The 13221-nt window shown below is 44.0% G+C and overlaps 1 protein-coding gene across 2 annotated transcripts in view; it reads right to left on the reverse strand.

Annotated features, from left to right (window-relative positions):
• GPHA2 (glycoprotein hormone subunit alpha 2) overlaps nucleotides 1-13221 on the reverse strand; it is a 15811-nt gene continuing 2590 nt past the window's right edge. The window contains exons 2-4 of one of the 2 annotated variants that reach the window (XM_083165134.1): nucleotides 6046-6153; nucleotides 4812-4996; nucleotides 1-836 (exon numbers count right to left, since the gene is read on the reverse strand). In XM_083165134.1, the coding sequence (XP_083021260.1) occupies nucleotides 735-836; nucleotides 4812-4996; nucleotides 6046-6142 (384 nt within the window). In that variant the 5' untranslated portion in view covers nucleotides 6143-6153 and the 3' untranslated portion in view covers nucleotides 1-734. Of the gene's footprint in view, nucleotides 837-4811; nucleotides 4997-6045; nucleotides 6828-13221 lie in introns of those variants that run through there. The other variant, XM_083165135.1, reaches the window with a different exon arrangement.

The raw sequence follows: 13221 nt of genomic DNA on the forward strand, positions 1-13221 counted from the left end.
TTCAACCATATTTATTATAAATACTTAAATAAAATAACAAAAATATTTAAGAGCAGGACTTGAATTTGTCACAAATTCACATATAATATTTTATATAAATATACTTAACATTTTACTTATAAATTAATTGTTCAAACACACTGCGGAAATACCGGGCATTTATGAAAACTGGTGCACATATGAAAGGTGGTGTTACCCATAGCAACAATCCAGGGATCGGCTTTATTTTTTTAAACTGTATTTAGTAAAACAATAGCTAAATCCAAATAGTTGCTATTTATAGATCACCTCTGACTTGTGCTCCGCTTTGTATACATGATTGAATGCCCCCATAGTGCATGGAGGATGGTGCCGCATGGAGGTTGGTGCCGCATGGAGGTTGGTGCCGCATGGAGGATGGTGCCGCATGGAGGATGGTGCCGCATGGAGGATGGTGCCGCATGGAGGATGGTGCCGCATGGAGAATGGTGCCGCATGAAGGATGGTGCCGCATGGAGGATGGTGCCGCATGGAGGATGGTGCCGCATGGAGGATGGTGCCGGCCTAGACTATAATTGTAGTCTAGTAGTGTGAAGAGCGAGGAAACAATAGTGGTTGTGCCTATAGCTTGTTATACTGTGTACTACACGTTCCACTAAGAAAGAGATGCCAGTACTTCTATACGTACTAACTATGCTCTTGGGTACCGGTGAAAGGCAGTCTGGCACTTGTAGCAGCATACAAATGGAAGCACCCTAATAGCGGGACAGCCGGCACATGTCACACTGGCATGCTTGAGCAGAACCAATCTCTATTTCCTCCCAACGAGAAGTGCCACAGAACAGTCGAACCTTTACCTGTAAGACAGAATGGTTATTCTTAAGTATCTTTTCTTTTTGTACACAGGCATAGTGTAAACATCTCTAACCAATAGTATCCCTCCTATTATAAGTAACTGCTTACGGGGAGTCAGCTAGCCTTGGTACTCAACCGGCCGGGGCTATTCAATTGAATATCCCTGATGCTGCACATTGCTGGTGCTGTTATCATGCTAACCCATACAGTAGCTCTGAATATATCCCAGAAACCTCCCCGGCAGGAAACGCTGGCCAACCCCCATTATCTAGCCCCCTGCCCACCTCCATCCCACCATCCCCTGTGCGAACACCTTGGTGACTGTGCAATCTGCCAAAGTGGCCCTACACATATGCGAATATACGCATGCACAGGGCCTAAACATTGGTACACTTTGCAAATACGCCGGGAACCGAGCAAACTAGACTCCCCCCCCCCCCCAGGGATAATGTCAGTAATAAGCTATTACATAATAATATAGTGTTCATTCTAGCATCCTGGCCCATTTACAACCCCTGCAGTTATTCTTTCCTGCCACGCACGCTGCTTCACTGCTTCAAGCACACTCTGGTCTGTATCTCAGTTCCGAAATGCAGAACTGAGATACAAATACTTATTATTTAATTTTTATTTTATTTACAGTTTCTTATATAGAGCAGCACATTCCATTGCACTTTACAATTGGTAAATACTTCACAGAAGGTATCTCCAATGAGATTCTACAAGCTGCAGCAAGGTCCCAGGATTGGCAGTTACTGAGGACCTCTGCTGACCAATCCTCTGTAATCATCTCCGCGGATAAAATATCAGATACAGGACTAGCAGCTCCTGACTGGCAGATACCAAAGGCATTAACGCCTTTATTCTGGTTCACTCGCAAAGGCAAATTCCTTCTCAAATGGACAAAACCATGTGCACTGCAGGGGGGCAGATGTAACATGTGCAGAGAGAATTAGATTTGGGTGAGTTATTTTGTTTCTGTGCAGGGTAAATACTGGCTGCTTTATTTTTTCACTGCAATATAGAACGCACTTTGAAGTAAAACCCCACCCAAATCTAATTCTCTCTGCACATGTTACATCTGCCCCACCTGCAGTGCACATGGTTTTGTCCATTTGAGAAGGAATTTGCCTTTGCGAGTGAACCAGAATAACCTCCTGAGTTTCCACCAGTTGTGATCCTACCAAACCCAGACAAATTCATTATAATTGATATAATTTGTAACCGATCCATCAAGTTCAAACTCTTACACCAATCCTTATCTTGTAAAGCTTTATAAAGTTAAAATAAATACATACATATTTCCTCTGATTAACCGAGGTTTTTTCAGACTGTATAAAAACATTCACCAATTTCAGTATGACATTGTAATCTATTTTGTTGAAAATATATCCAATATACCCTAACAATACATTACCGCTGTCTGATATTGCCTTGTTATTATGTAGAGTCTATTTAATAAAGTGGAAACGTCCTTTGACATAAAAGCAGGACTCCAAAGTGTTAAGTCACATTTCAAAGGTTTATTTACTGGACCAGAAAAATAAAATTGCCCTAAAAAACATTGTTACCCCATTTACAAAAGCATATTGAATGTGCACCACACTGTGCCTTGTATTTGCACCAGTGCCCACTGCACATGTTGGTGTACATGTGCGCTATAAAATGAATAAGCAGCGCAAAGGACAATCAGGACTGTATTACATATCCCTGATACATATCAGGGATATGTAAGGGAAAAATTGGGCACACAGTGCGCCTACCGAGTACTTTGCAATTACCGCCCTCGGGTCACACGCTGGCTGGTACAAAAAACTCTGCCCCTACACAGTCACCCTATGTGGTTTGGATGAATCTTCCAAAGAAGCTATCTTGCTGCTTTGACTATGTTGTGCTTTGTAAATGGGACTCAACATGTGTTACTATTTATGTATAAATTGGTAGAGAATATACAGTACAGGCAGGGGCGTAACCAGACCTTTGGGGACCCTATGGCTACATATTGAAGAGGCCCCTATCCAATAAGTCTTGAAAACACATCTCAGTAGTTATTAATTGTATGCCCCACAGTAGTTCTCTCATTTACTTTTAAGCACATGGTACCAATATTCCTCAGGAAGTGCACACAATCCATCACACGACCCCTCAAGATTGATAGGGCCTGATATTGTTCAGGTGTATGACCAGCTTAAGAATCGTGCTACTGTAATTCCCTAGTTTACATGATGTTACACTGTAGGGCTGCCAGTACACATTATGCCACACTGTATGCCTTATTATGAATTAGTTACTGTATACCGTGTCCCCAGATTCATATTATGCCACATTACAGTGCTCTGTGTTTATACCATGTCACATTGGAGTGAGCACAATTACAAATGATGCAACGGTTCAGATTATGACACACTACACTATAGTGCCTTCACATCATATTGTGTCACATTACAGTGCCCCGGTTCATATTATGACACACTACACTATAGTGCCTTCACATCATATTGTGTCACATTACAGTCCCCCGGTTCATATTATGACACACTACACTATAGTGCCTTCACATCATATTGTGTCACATTACAGTGCCCCGGTTCATATTATGACACACTACACTATAGTGCAGTGGTGGCCAACCTGTGGCTCTTGAGCCTCATGCGGCTCTCCCCCTTGTAAAGTGAGGCTCCTGCTCCCACTGCTGCCCGCCGCCAACCGTCCGTCCCAGTCCCCCCTGCTGCCGGTTCCCTGAATTCCTTCTCCTTCTGAGGGGAGTAGAGCACACATCGCGCATCTCTCCTACCCCTTACTGTGCATCCTTGTGACTGGGCCGTCCGCCAATCAGAGCTCTTGGGCCAGCAGCCAATCAGGAGCCGGCCAGCGAGCTTTGATTGGTGGACAGCCCAGTCACAGGGAAGTGAGGGGGAAGGAGACGCGCGGTGTGCTGTGCTCTCCTCCCATTAGTGACATGACAGGAGGACTGCAGGGGGACACCAGACTGTCCTCTCCCCGCCCGGCAGCAGCAGCAACAACGGTGAGTGCTGCTGCTGGGAAATTTGCACTGTGGGGGCATAGCAGTTTGTGGCACTGTGGGGGCATACCAGCTTTCTGGCACCATAGGGGCATACCCGGCACCGTGTTGGTGCATACCTGGCACCGTGGGGGGCATATGTGTATCTGGCACTATTGGGGGCATATGTATATATGGCACTGCACTATTGGAGGCATATTTGTATCACACCCACCCCAGGGGTCAAAATAAACTACACCCCTTTTTTTGGCGAATGCGCCTTCGGCGCGAGCATGATGTCGGCTCTTTAGCTTGACTACCGATATTTTTCGGCTCTTTACCTCTGACCGGTTGGCCACCCCTGCTATAGTGCCTTCACATCATATTGTGTCACATTACAGTCCTCCGGTTCATATTATGACACACTACACTATAGTGCCTTCACATCATATTGTGTCACATTACAGTGCCCCGGTTCATATTATGACACACTACACTATAGGGCCTTCACATCATATTGTGTCACATTACAGTCCCCCGATTCATATTATGACACACTACACTATAGTGCCTTCACATCATATTGTGTCCCCTTACAGTGCCCCAGATATTATTACGTAACAATATCGTGCCCTCCCCATTGCATTGAGCAGATTATGACACATTACAGTGCCCTCCAGTGCATTTTGTGATAAATTACAGTGGCCCTTACCATTATTACATCCATTATACACAGCTCTCACTGATAAAGGAATGTCTCACAATACAGACTGGGCAGTGGATCAGACCCAATTGCTTAGCAGGCACATCTGGTAAATTGGTCTGCAACTTTATAACCGGCGTCCATGCCTCCATAGCCTTTGTGCCCAATAGCAATGGCAGCTCTCACACCCAGTCTAGGTATGCCCATGAGTACAAGGAATATTAAGATTTCTCCCATGCAGGTTCTGTACTATCCCCTGTATAGGTATCTTACCTTCTGCAGCTTGCTGATAGTGCAGCACTGTGACACAGATGTGATATTGTGCTTGTATCCACTGGCAACTAACACCGAGTATTTGGAAGGGAATGCACTGGATTCGCAGTGTCCCACACATGCACTGATAACTTGGGTCCCTCTGCAAGTCCCTCTGCGATCACTTCTTATAGTAACATTAAATGCTGCAGTGGAATAAGAAAAGAGAAAAAAAAAATCATTTTCCTATATCTATATACACAGTGTATTTTATATATATATATATATATAGCCACAGACTGCAAACTGAAGGCACAATGAAGATGACTTCTTCCTCAATTTTCTCCTGGTCAAGCCAAGGATAATTGTTGTTGGACAAGCTCATAATATAGTGGTGGAATACCACTAATTATGGTACTCCTTAATTTATTGGGGTGCTTCATTCATTTGCGGTGGAGGGATCCATTGTATATGTTGACATATTGCACTAGGAGGCGCCCATCTCACTCTTTTTGTGTGTATATATATATATATATATATATATATATATATATAATGTCAGGGACGGCAATGCTTTTGTATTACACAGTGTACAACTGACCGGGTATAATTTAAAGAGGCATTAACCCTTTGAGATGTGCAAAATATCTTCTAAAAATGCCTGCGTCGCTCACATTTGTTATATAAATAAAAATAAAAAACCCTTGTGTAAAAAAAAAAAAAGATTATATTTCCTATATATATAAGGTGAACATTACAGGTCAAAATGATGAATAAAAATGTTTGCTTGGCAATTTGCACACCTATTTTGACAAATTCCCTTGGCACTCAAAGGGTTACAATAGAATGTAATGCAATAAATAAAATAAATAATAATATAAATAAATTAAAACGGTTACACATTTTATTAACATACTGTAGAAGAATGAGAGGCTTAGTTTTTTACTAATAGACCCTTATTATCATTAAATATGGCTTCAAAAAGATAGCAATTCCAATACACGTTACTTTATGTGACAATGCTAATTAGACAAATGAATAAAGAAACAGAACAGGACAAAAGTCCTTAGAAAAAGTATATTTCCATATTTGGTAACCAATTAAAGGAAGACTACTAATTAGCACAAAATACTGCTCATAATTTCATAGGCGAGAACACTGATAACTTATCTCTTTGGGATTTAGTAGCCTTACAAGTTCATTTCAGGGATACAATCAGTTATACACAGATGATAATACTGCAAAGCTCACTTACGATGAAGGTGACATCCTGGAGTCAAGGACTCGAAGCTCTGAGTTTGTACGATCAACGCGGCAAGTACCAGAAAGACGGAGGCGGATGCAGGGGACATGGTCTTAATATCTAAGGACAAAGAAGAACATTTCTGTTGGGTCTCAAAACTTTTATTGATAGATTATCAAAGTGCAAAATAAAACTTGATCAGCCCTACCCTAGCGCTACCTGTAGCCTAATGTCAAACTCTGGCAATCTTTTAAAACCTAATGATCTTTGTCAGCAACAGATTTCAGGCTCATCTTGTCTAAACTCTACAGACGGCAACATCTAAGGTTGAGAACTGAGTTTTGTTGGGACAGATTGTATTTTCCTGTCTCAGAAATAATAGTCTAAGTCCTACTGTACTGTACGTTGCTGATTTTTCAACTCTTCAGCCTTACCTGGGTGATGGATGAGTATCAGTGTACAGGAAAATCTTTCTTTCTCCTAATCTGGTGTGTATATGTAGGGTATATATATATACACCTAAATGTATTGTGTTCAGACACACCCATCCACACCTGATTCACCCTATTACACCTCCTGCCTGCTGTACCCATTCCACCCCCGGGGCTCTCAGAATGATCCAAGAGAGTGAAAGACATTCATTCATCACCAGTGTAGTGGAAAAGTCTTGGCTATTGTTGTAATGAACACTCTATAAAGTGTTGCTATAATGAAATAAGTGATCTGTTTAAAAAGGCAGCATTATACCATTACAATACCCAAGTGCTGTTAATATTCGTATAAATGCATGTAAAAAATATGTGTCTTCATTTTTGCATTCTATAAAAAACAAACAAAAAAAAACTATTTTTGGAAATACTATAAACCCTACTGCCATGAAGCCGACTGGACCCAATGCCTAAATAATACTTACGTGCTATTTATAGGATGACAAGTAGGTCAGAGGGAAATGGGTTTTTCAGCAGGTGAGCACACAGCCCTCATACAGCCTGCACAGCCCCCGCTCACACCACCGGGATGCACACACAGATGGGGAGGAGACCAGAGGGGATCCCAATGACTGCCCCCAGCTCCGCCACTGCAGTGACAGCACCATCCCGGAGATGAGCTGTCAATGTGCTTTGGTGTGCTATACCATATATTGCCTTAGATCCTTTCTTCAATCTTGCACTATCTTACCCTGTGCTATCATGTTACTGTACCCCCAAATCAGACTGTTCTCCCCATTATACCCACTCACCGCTCGTCTCTCATCTGCTCCCTAACTCTTACCTCTATCTGAACCCTCTGACCTTCCTCTACATGTGACCCTCACTTATCCCTGGGATGTCCCCCTGTCCTCCAACTATATCTGCCCCATATTATCGCTCATTGTACCTCCACCCATGATCCAAGCTAACCACAGCTCTTCCCACCTGCCCCCCACCCCACCCCCCCTCTCACACACACACACACTCCCCATGGGAGTGGGGGGTCCATCTATTTTGCTAGTCCTAGGCCTCACAATTTCTGATAGCAGCCCTGCCGGGTCCCATGCCACTGTGCTGACATGGGACATCTTTGTTTGTACACAGATGTACATGTGTCTTATAGTATATCACATTAATCAGCAGTTTCCTCGTGCGTCTTAAGTCAGTGCATGCAGTCAAACTCTAGTCAATTTGCTTAGCAATTAACTGCAAATCTCTCTGTGTGTACAGAATCAGAGAAACTGATCGCAATCTCTCATTCTGAACCACTACCCGGCCTTTTTTTGCTTAAGCAAAATTGCTTAACAAAATCGCTTAGCACAAATCTCTGCATGTGTTCCCCATGGGAGATCTGGACACCAGTAAATCGCCTATCCTAAATAGCTTAGCAAATCTGCTCAGCACAAATCTCTGTGTGTGTATGTGCTCCCCATGGGAGATCTTGACTCCAGCAAAATTGCTTCGCAAAGTTGCTTAGCACATGTCTCTACGTGTGTATGCCCCTTAAGTTAGCAAGAGATATTTAATCTCTTGGAGCATACACACGGAGAGATTTGTGCTTACTTTCTAAGCAATCTGGTCAGATTGCTTAGAAAATAGCAAAAATTTGCTCCGTGTGTATGCCCCTTATGTCACATCACATTGGGGGTTATTTTGGTTCACTCTTTCTGTCAATTTCCCTCTTAGATGGACAAAACCATGTGCACTGCAGGTGGGGCAGATGTTACTTGTGTAGAGAGAGTTAGATTTGGGTGGGGTTTTATTTCAAAGGGATATCTATATTGCAGTGTAAAAATAAAGCAGGCTGTGTTTTCCCTGCACAGAAACAAAATAACTCACCCAAATCTAATTTTCACTGCACATTTTACATCTGCCCCCCCTGCAGTGCACATGGTTTTGTCCATCTAAGAAGGAATTTGTCAGAAAGAGTGAACCAAAATAACCCTCATTGTGACTAAGACACATTTTTTTTTTAGGAGTAAAAAGGGCAAAATAGTTGCTGGATGCTAGAAGATTCTCATGTGATCTTGACAGGCATGATATGCTTGTGCGCCCCGTTCTGTCGGAACCCTCCGCCGGCTCCTCGATGCTCCCCTGTCGCCGCCCACAGCCCCCACTAACCCTGCCCGTCTCAGCGTAGAAAGGCAGGGAATCTGCTCCCTGCTACCGTGCTGCCGGGACCCGCGAGCATCTCACACACAACCCGTCAGATGGAGCACCTGACCGCCAGCCTGTGCCCGCTCAGGGAATCTGGCAATTGCACAGGCTGGCTGGGAGGCGCTCCTTCTGTATGAGGACATATCTATATTTATCAAAGCTTGGAGAGAGAGATACAAGTGTGAGAGGTAAAGTCCCAGACAATTAGCTTCTGCCATTTAGTAAACACAGTCTGTAAAATGTACGGTGCAGTAGAAGCTGATGAGCAATACTTTAGCTCACAATTGTGACTCTCTCTCCGAGCTTTGATAAATACCTGTGTATTATAACGGGTGACATATCCTATAATAATGCTCTTGTAAGAATAACACAGCTTGCAGAAAATGCTCCACACATTGAATAGACTGCTAACAGGCTATGGGGGGTATTCAATCCCGGGTCACCACTGTCGGGACGTCCCGGCAGCCGTGACCCTGGCCCGTTCTTGGCTCGCTCGCCTGTTTATCGGCAGACGGGATGCAATGTCCCGTCTGCTGATCTGCAAAAAGTGGGCGTGGAATATACAGCACTGAATAGGCGCCCGCCGCTATTTTATGCGTCGGAAATAGCGGCAGGGGATTTAATACCCCCCTAAGGGGCAGATGCCTTATGTGCCTAATTTGTCCTGTCTCCGATGTTTGGGGTTTGTGCATTCTTACAACCCGGGAGCTGGGTGAGCTGTTCACTCAGCAAGGGGAGGGAAGGGGACGGCAGCAGGGGAACGCCCAGTGTTTTATGGGCATTCCCCTAACGGAGGCGTGGCGATGCCTGCTTGGGGCAGACGGCTGACATCACATCAAGGCCAGCCCCAAATTCGGAGAACAGCGGCCATCTGAAAAGTTTCTTTAAACTTTTTGTAAATGTCATATCTGTGCATTACCTGAAACCTCTGCGGAATATGGAGTCAATTTACTAAGATGAGAGTTCTATTGTAGATAGGATGTTATCTTCTAGAAGGTGCTAGTAGAATCTGATTGGTTGCTATGGGCAACATCCCATCTTCAATAGAAGTCCCATCTTAGTAAATGTACCGCTGTGTGTCCAATTACAGGCTTATCACAGACAAATATGCATGGTCCCTGATTTATTCAGGTATAGCAAGAGGTAAAGTGTATGTGGATGAATGACTACATCATCATGTACAACAATGGTCACCACCTCCGCACTGCAGGAAGGAATTACTACCTGATGAGGCACAGAGGGTTTCTGAAAAGATGAGAAGCAGCAGAAGAGGAAACAGCTACAGTGAACAAAAAGCAAGGTCAGTAATCTATTAATCCGGCTGTATTACATCAACTATCATTTTTTCCACTTCCTGATGTCTCATTAATTTAAGGGAAAAATGTTATCACTGCAGAAAAATTCTGCTCGGTAAAATAAATGGCCCCCTGCATCCAGGGAGAGGACTGTACTTGTTCTGGGATAATGTCAGATGAGCAACAAATGCCAACTTCCTGCGGAGAAAAGGCGATACAGGACGTCTTTCCCTCCTTACTGCCGCACTAGTGACATATCTGTCTCCATGATCACATTACCAGGTAGGGCAGAATAGCTAGTGGCAGCCATTGCTTTATCTGTTTTATGGTGCCCACACATGGGGCCTTATTCTGCTCGGTACGGTGGGACCGTATACGGGCAGATCGTTTTTTGTTTCATCTGTGCATGCGTAGGTTTCGCAATGCGCATGTGCGACGACCTCACACCGCTCATGGACGGGTCTCTCCGTGCGAAAAAACCTGTCCGCAAGAGTACGGTCATTGTGGGCGGCATGGGGGCGTTTTTAGGGGAGCGGCCGGAGGAAAACTGGGCGTACACGGGGGTGTGCACCAAAAATGTACAGTGCTACAACCGCTCGATCGGCAAACGCACCGTGCATTTTGGGCCAAAAACAGGCGGATGCCAAAGATAGCTCCAGACCACCCCTAGAGATACCGTATGAGAGCGGACGCCTGGGTCTTCTGATTAACGCTGATTACTACACCTGAATGTAATAAGCAATGCTGCAGCCTATTAAGTGAAAACCATGATTTCACTACCTGCAAGCCACACACAGCCCTCAAACACATTGGAAGCTTATCTTTCTACACTTCTCTACATGTAAAGGTTGGTTTAAATTCAGGTAAGATTCATTCTAAGACCTGCTTATATATGTCAGGTAGTTATTTTATAACCATCTACACCCATTCAGTAAGTGTTTTTGTAAACTTTAAAAAGCAGGACACTTAATTTACAGAAGTCGACATGTGTCAACTTTTTCACTGTAACACCAACTTAACTTTATTTAATAGTAAAACCAATGTGGGGACACATAGACAGTGATTTAAATTCAACATTAGAACATAATAAATATACATGTAATGAGGGTTAAAATGTTGTTTTATTAGGGTGTTTATTATTGTTTTGTGGGCGGACTTATGCTCACCGTCCGCGTACGTGAAACGGACCGTACGTCCGTTGCACCGACCGAACCAGAATAAGGCCCATGGGCCTTTATTCTGATTGAGTCGGACGGCTGCGTGTGGACGGATGGCCGATGTTTTGTGTTTGCAGAGGCTTTTCTGCGCATGTGGGAACACCTCGCTCGTCTGAACACGGCGTGAATTCTGTGCAGAAAATGATCGTATGGAACCACGGGTGTGAAGGTCTGTTTGGGCTCATTACCATATATGTATGCCCCCCGTTTCATGGGCGTTCCCATGAAAACGCTGGGCGTACGTATGGTAATACGGTCGTGACACACGCATGGGGGGCGGACAGCTGACATAGCCGGATGTCAGCTGCCCGCCCATATCCCTGCTTTCACATGGAGAAATGTCCAAGTGGTCTGCAGCACTTGGGGCTGCCTGGCCGCTCGGTCCATCATTCAATGGTTGGCGACCATCGGAGAATGGGGGAGGTTCCCTCAGATGGAGGAGGTGTTCACATAAAACATCCACTCGCGGTCCATTAGCTTGGGGTCTTACCGCATTCGGACGCCATGAGCGATCCGTACGATAGGCGGGGCAAAGCCCACTCGGTGTCCATCCGAAAAATGCATCTGTCCAATTTAACCAGAATAAGGCCCATGGTAAGATGTGTGCTAGGTGGGATGTCAGCTATACAATGGCCCTTATTCAGATCTGATCGCAGTATAAATTTGTTCTCAAAATGGACAAAACCATGTGCACTGCAGATGGGGCAGATGTAACATGTGCAGGGAGAGTTTAATTTAGGTGGAGTGTGTTGAAACTGAAATCTAAATTGCAGTGTAAAATTAATGCTGCCAGTATTTACCCTGCACAGAAACAAAATAACTCACCAAAATCTAACTCTCTCAATACATGCCCATGGATTTGCCCATTTTGAGAACACATTTTTACTGCGATCAGATCTGAATAAAGGCCAATGTGTACTATGCAATTTGAACTACATAAGATTTGGACAAGACTACAATATATAATTTAAAGATGTAAAGTACATAACGCATGTGATTCCCTACACAGAGTGCAATTTGAACTGGACATGATGCGATGTACTACAAAGATTCCTGTCGGCACATACTATTTACCTTGTGATATGAACTACATGGGAGCGCGCATCGCACCATGGTGCTATTTGACCGGAAAAGATCAAATCGCATGTGAGAGCCGCACCATGTGTGGGCACCGTTACAGGAATTTAAAAGTGTTCAGAATTTTTTTTTCTTGATTGATAGCAGTAAATCAAAGAAGCTAGTTCCTGTGTGGAGCACTCTTCTATAGGTGTAATATTTTAAAAAAATAACTTTTAATCCTTTCATTAAAATATATAGGTTTTCAAAAAATATGACATACATAACATTCAAAAATCAGGTGTCTTAATTACACAGTAATACATGTATCCATAGGTGTGACAGCCTGCAGTATAATGGGGAAGCAGTCATCTATTAGAATGAACTTAGGTCTACAGTCATTAGGTCGACCCCACTAGGTCGACTGGCAGGAAGGTCGACATGGGCCAAGGTCGACATGACTTAAGGTCGAATTTGCATAAAGGTCGACATGAGGAAGGTCGACTGGTCATAAGGTCGACATGGGTTTTTCACTGTTTTTTGAGCCGACATGTGCCGACAGGCGGTATTTCATGCCCTACCATCCACTAGGGCGTGGTGGGAGAATAAAACAGTGTGCCGAGCGCAGCGAGGCACTGTGCCCGAAGCATTGCGAGCGAAGCGAGCGATGCGAGGGTCCGATTCTCATTGCCAACTGTGTCCATGTCGACTGTGTCGACATTCGGATAAAAAACAATGAAAAACCCATGTCAACCTTATGACCAGTCGACCTTCCTCATGTCGACCTTTATGCAAATTCGACCTTAAGTCATGTCGACCTTGGCCCATGTCGACCTTAAGTCAGGTCGACCTTCCTGCCAGTCGACCTAGTGGGGTCGACCTAATGACTGTAGACCTAAGTTCATTCTGACAGATGTACCGATTCCGTATAATGTATGCACAAATAGTAAAGGATTGCAATTAGCGACAGATTGATACTGTTTTGTGCCGATG

Source organism: Crinia signifera, chromosome 11 (genome assembly GCF_055691185.1).
Source record: "Crinia signifera chromosome 11, ASM5569118v1, whole genome shotgun sequence".
Classification (NCBI taxonomy): domain Eukaryota; kingdom Metazoa; phylum Chordata; class Amphibia; order Anura; family Myobatrachidae; genus Crinia; species Crinia signifera.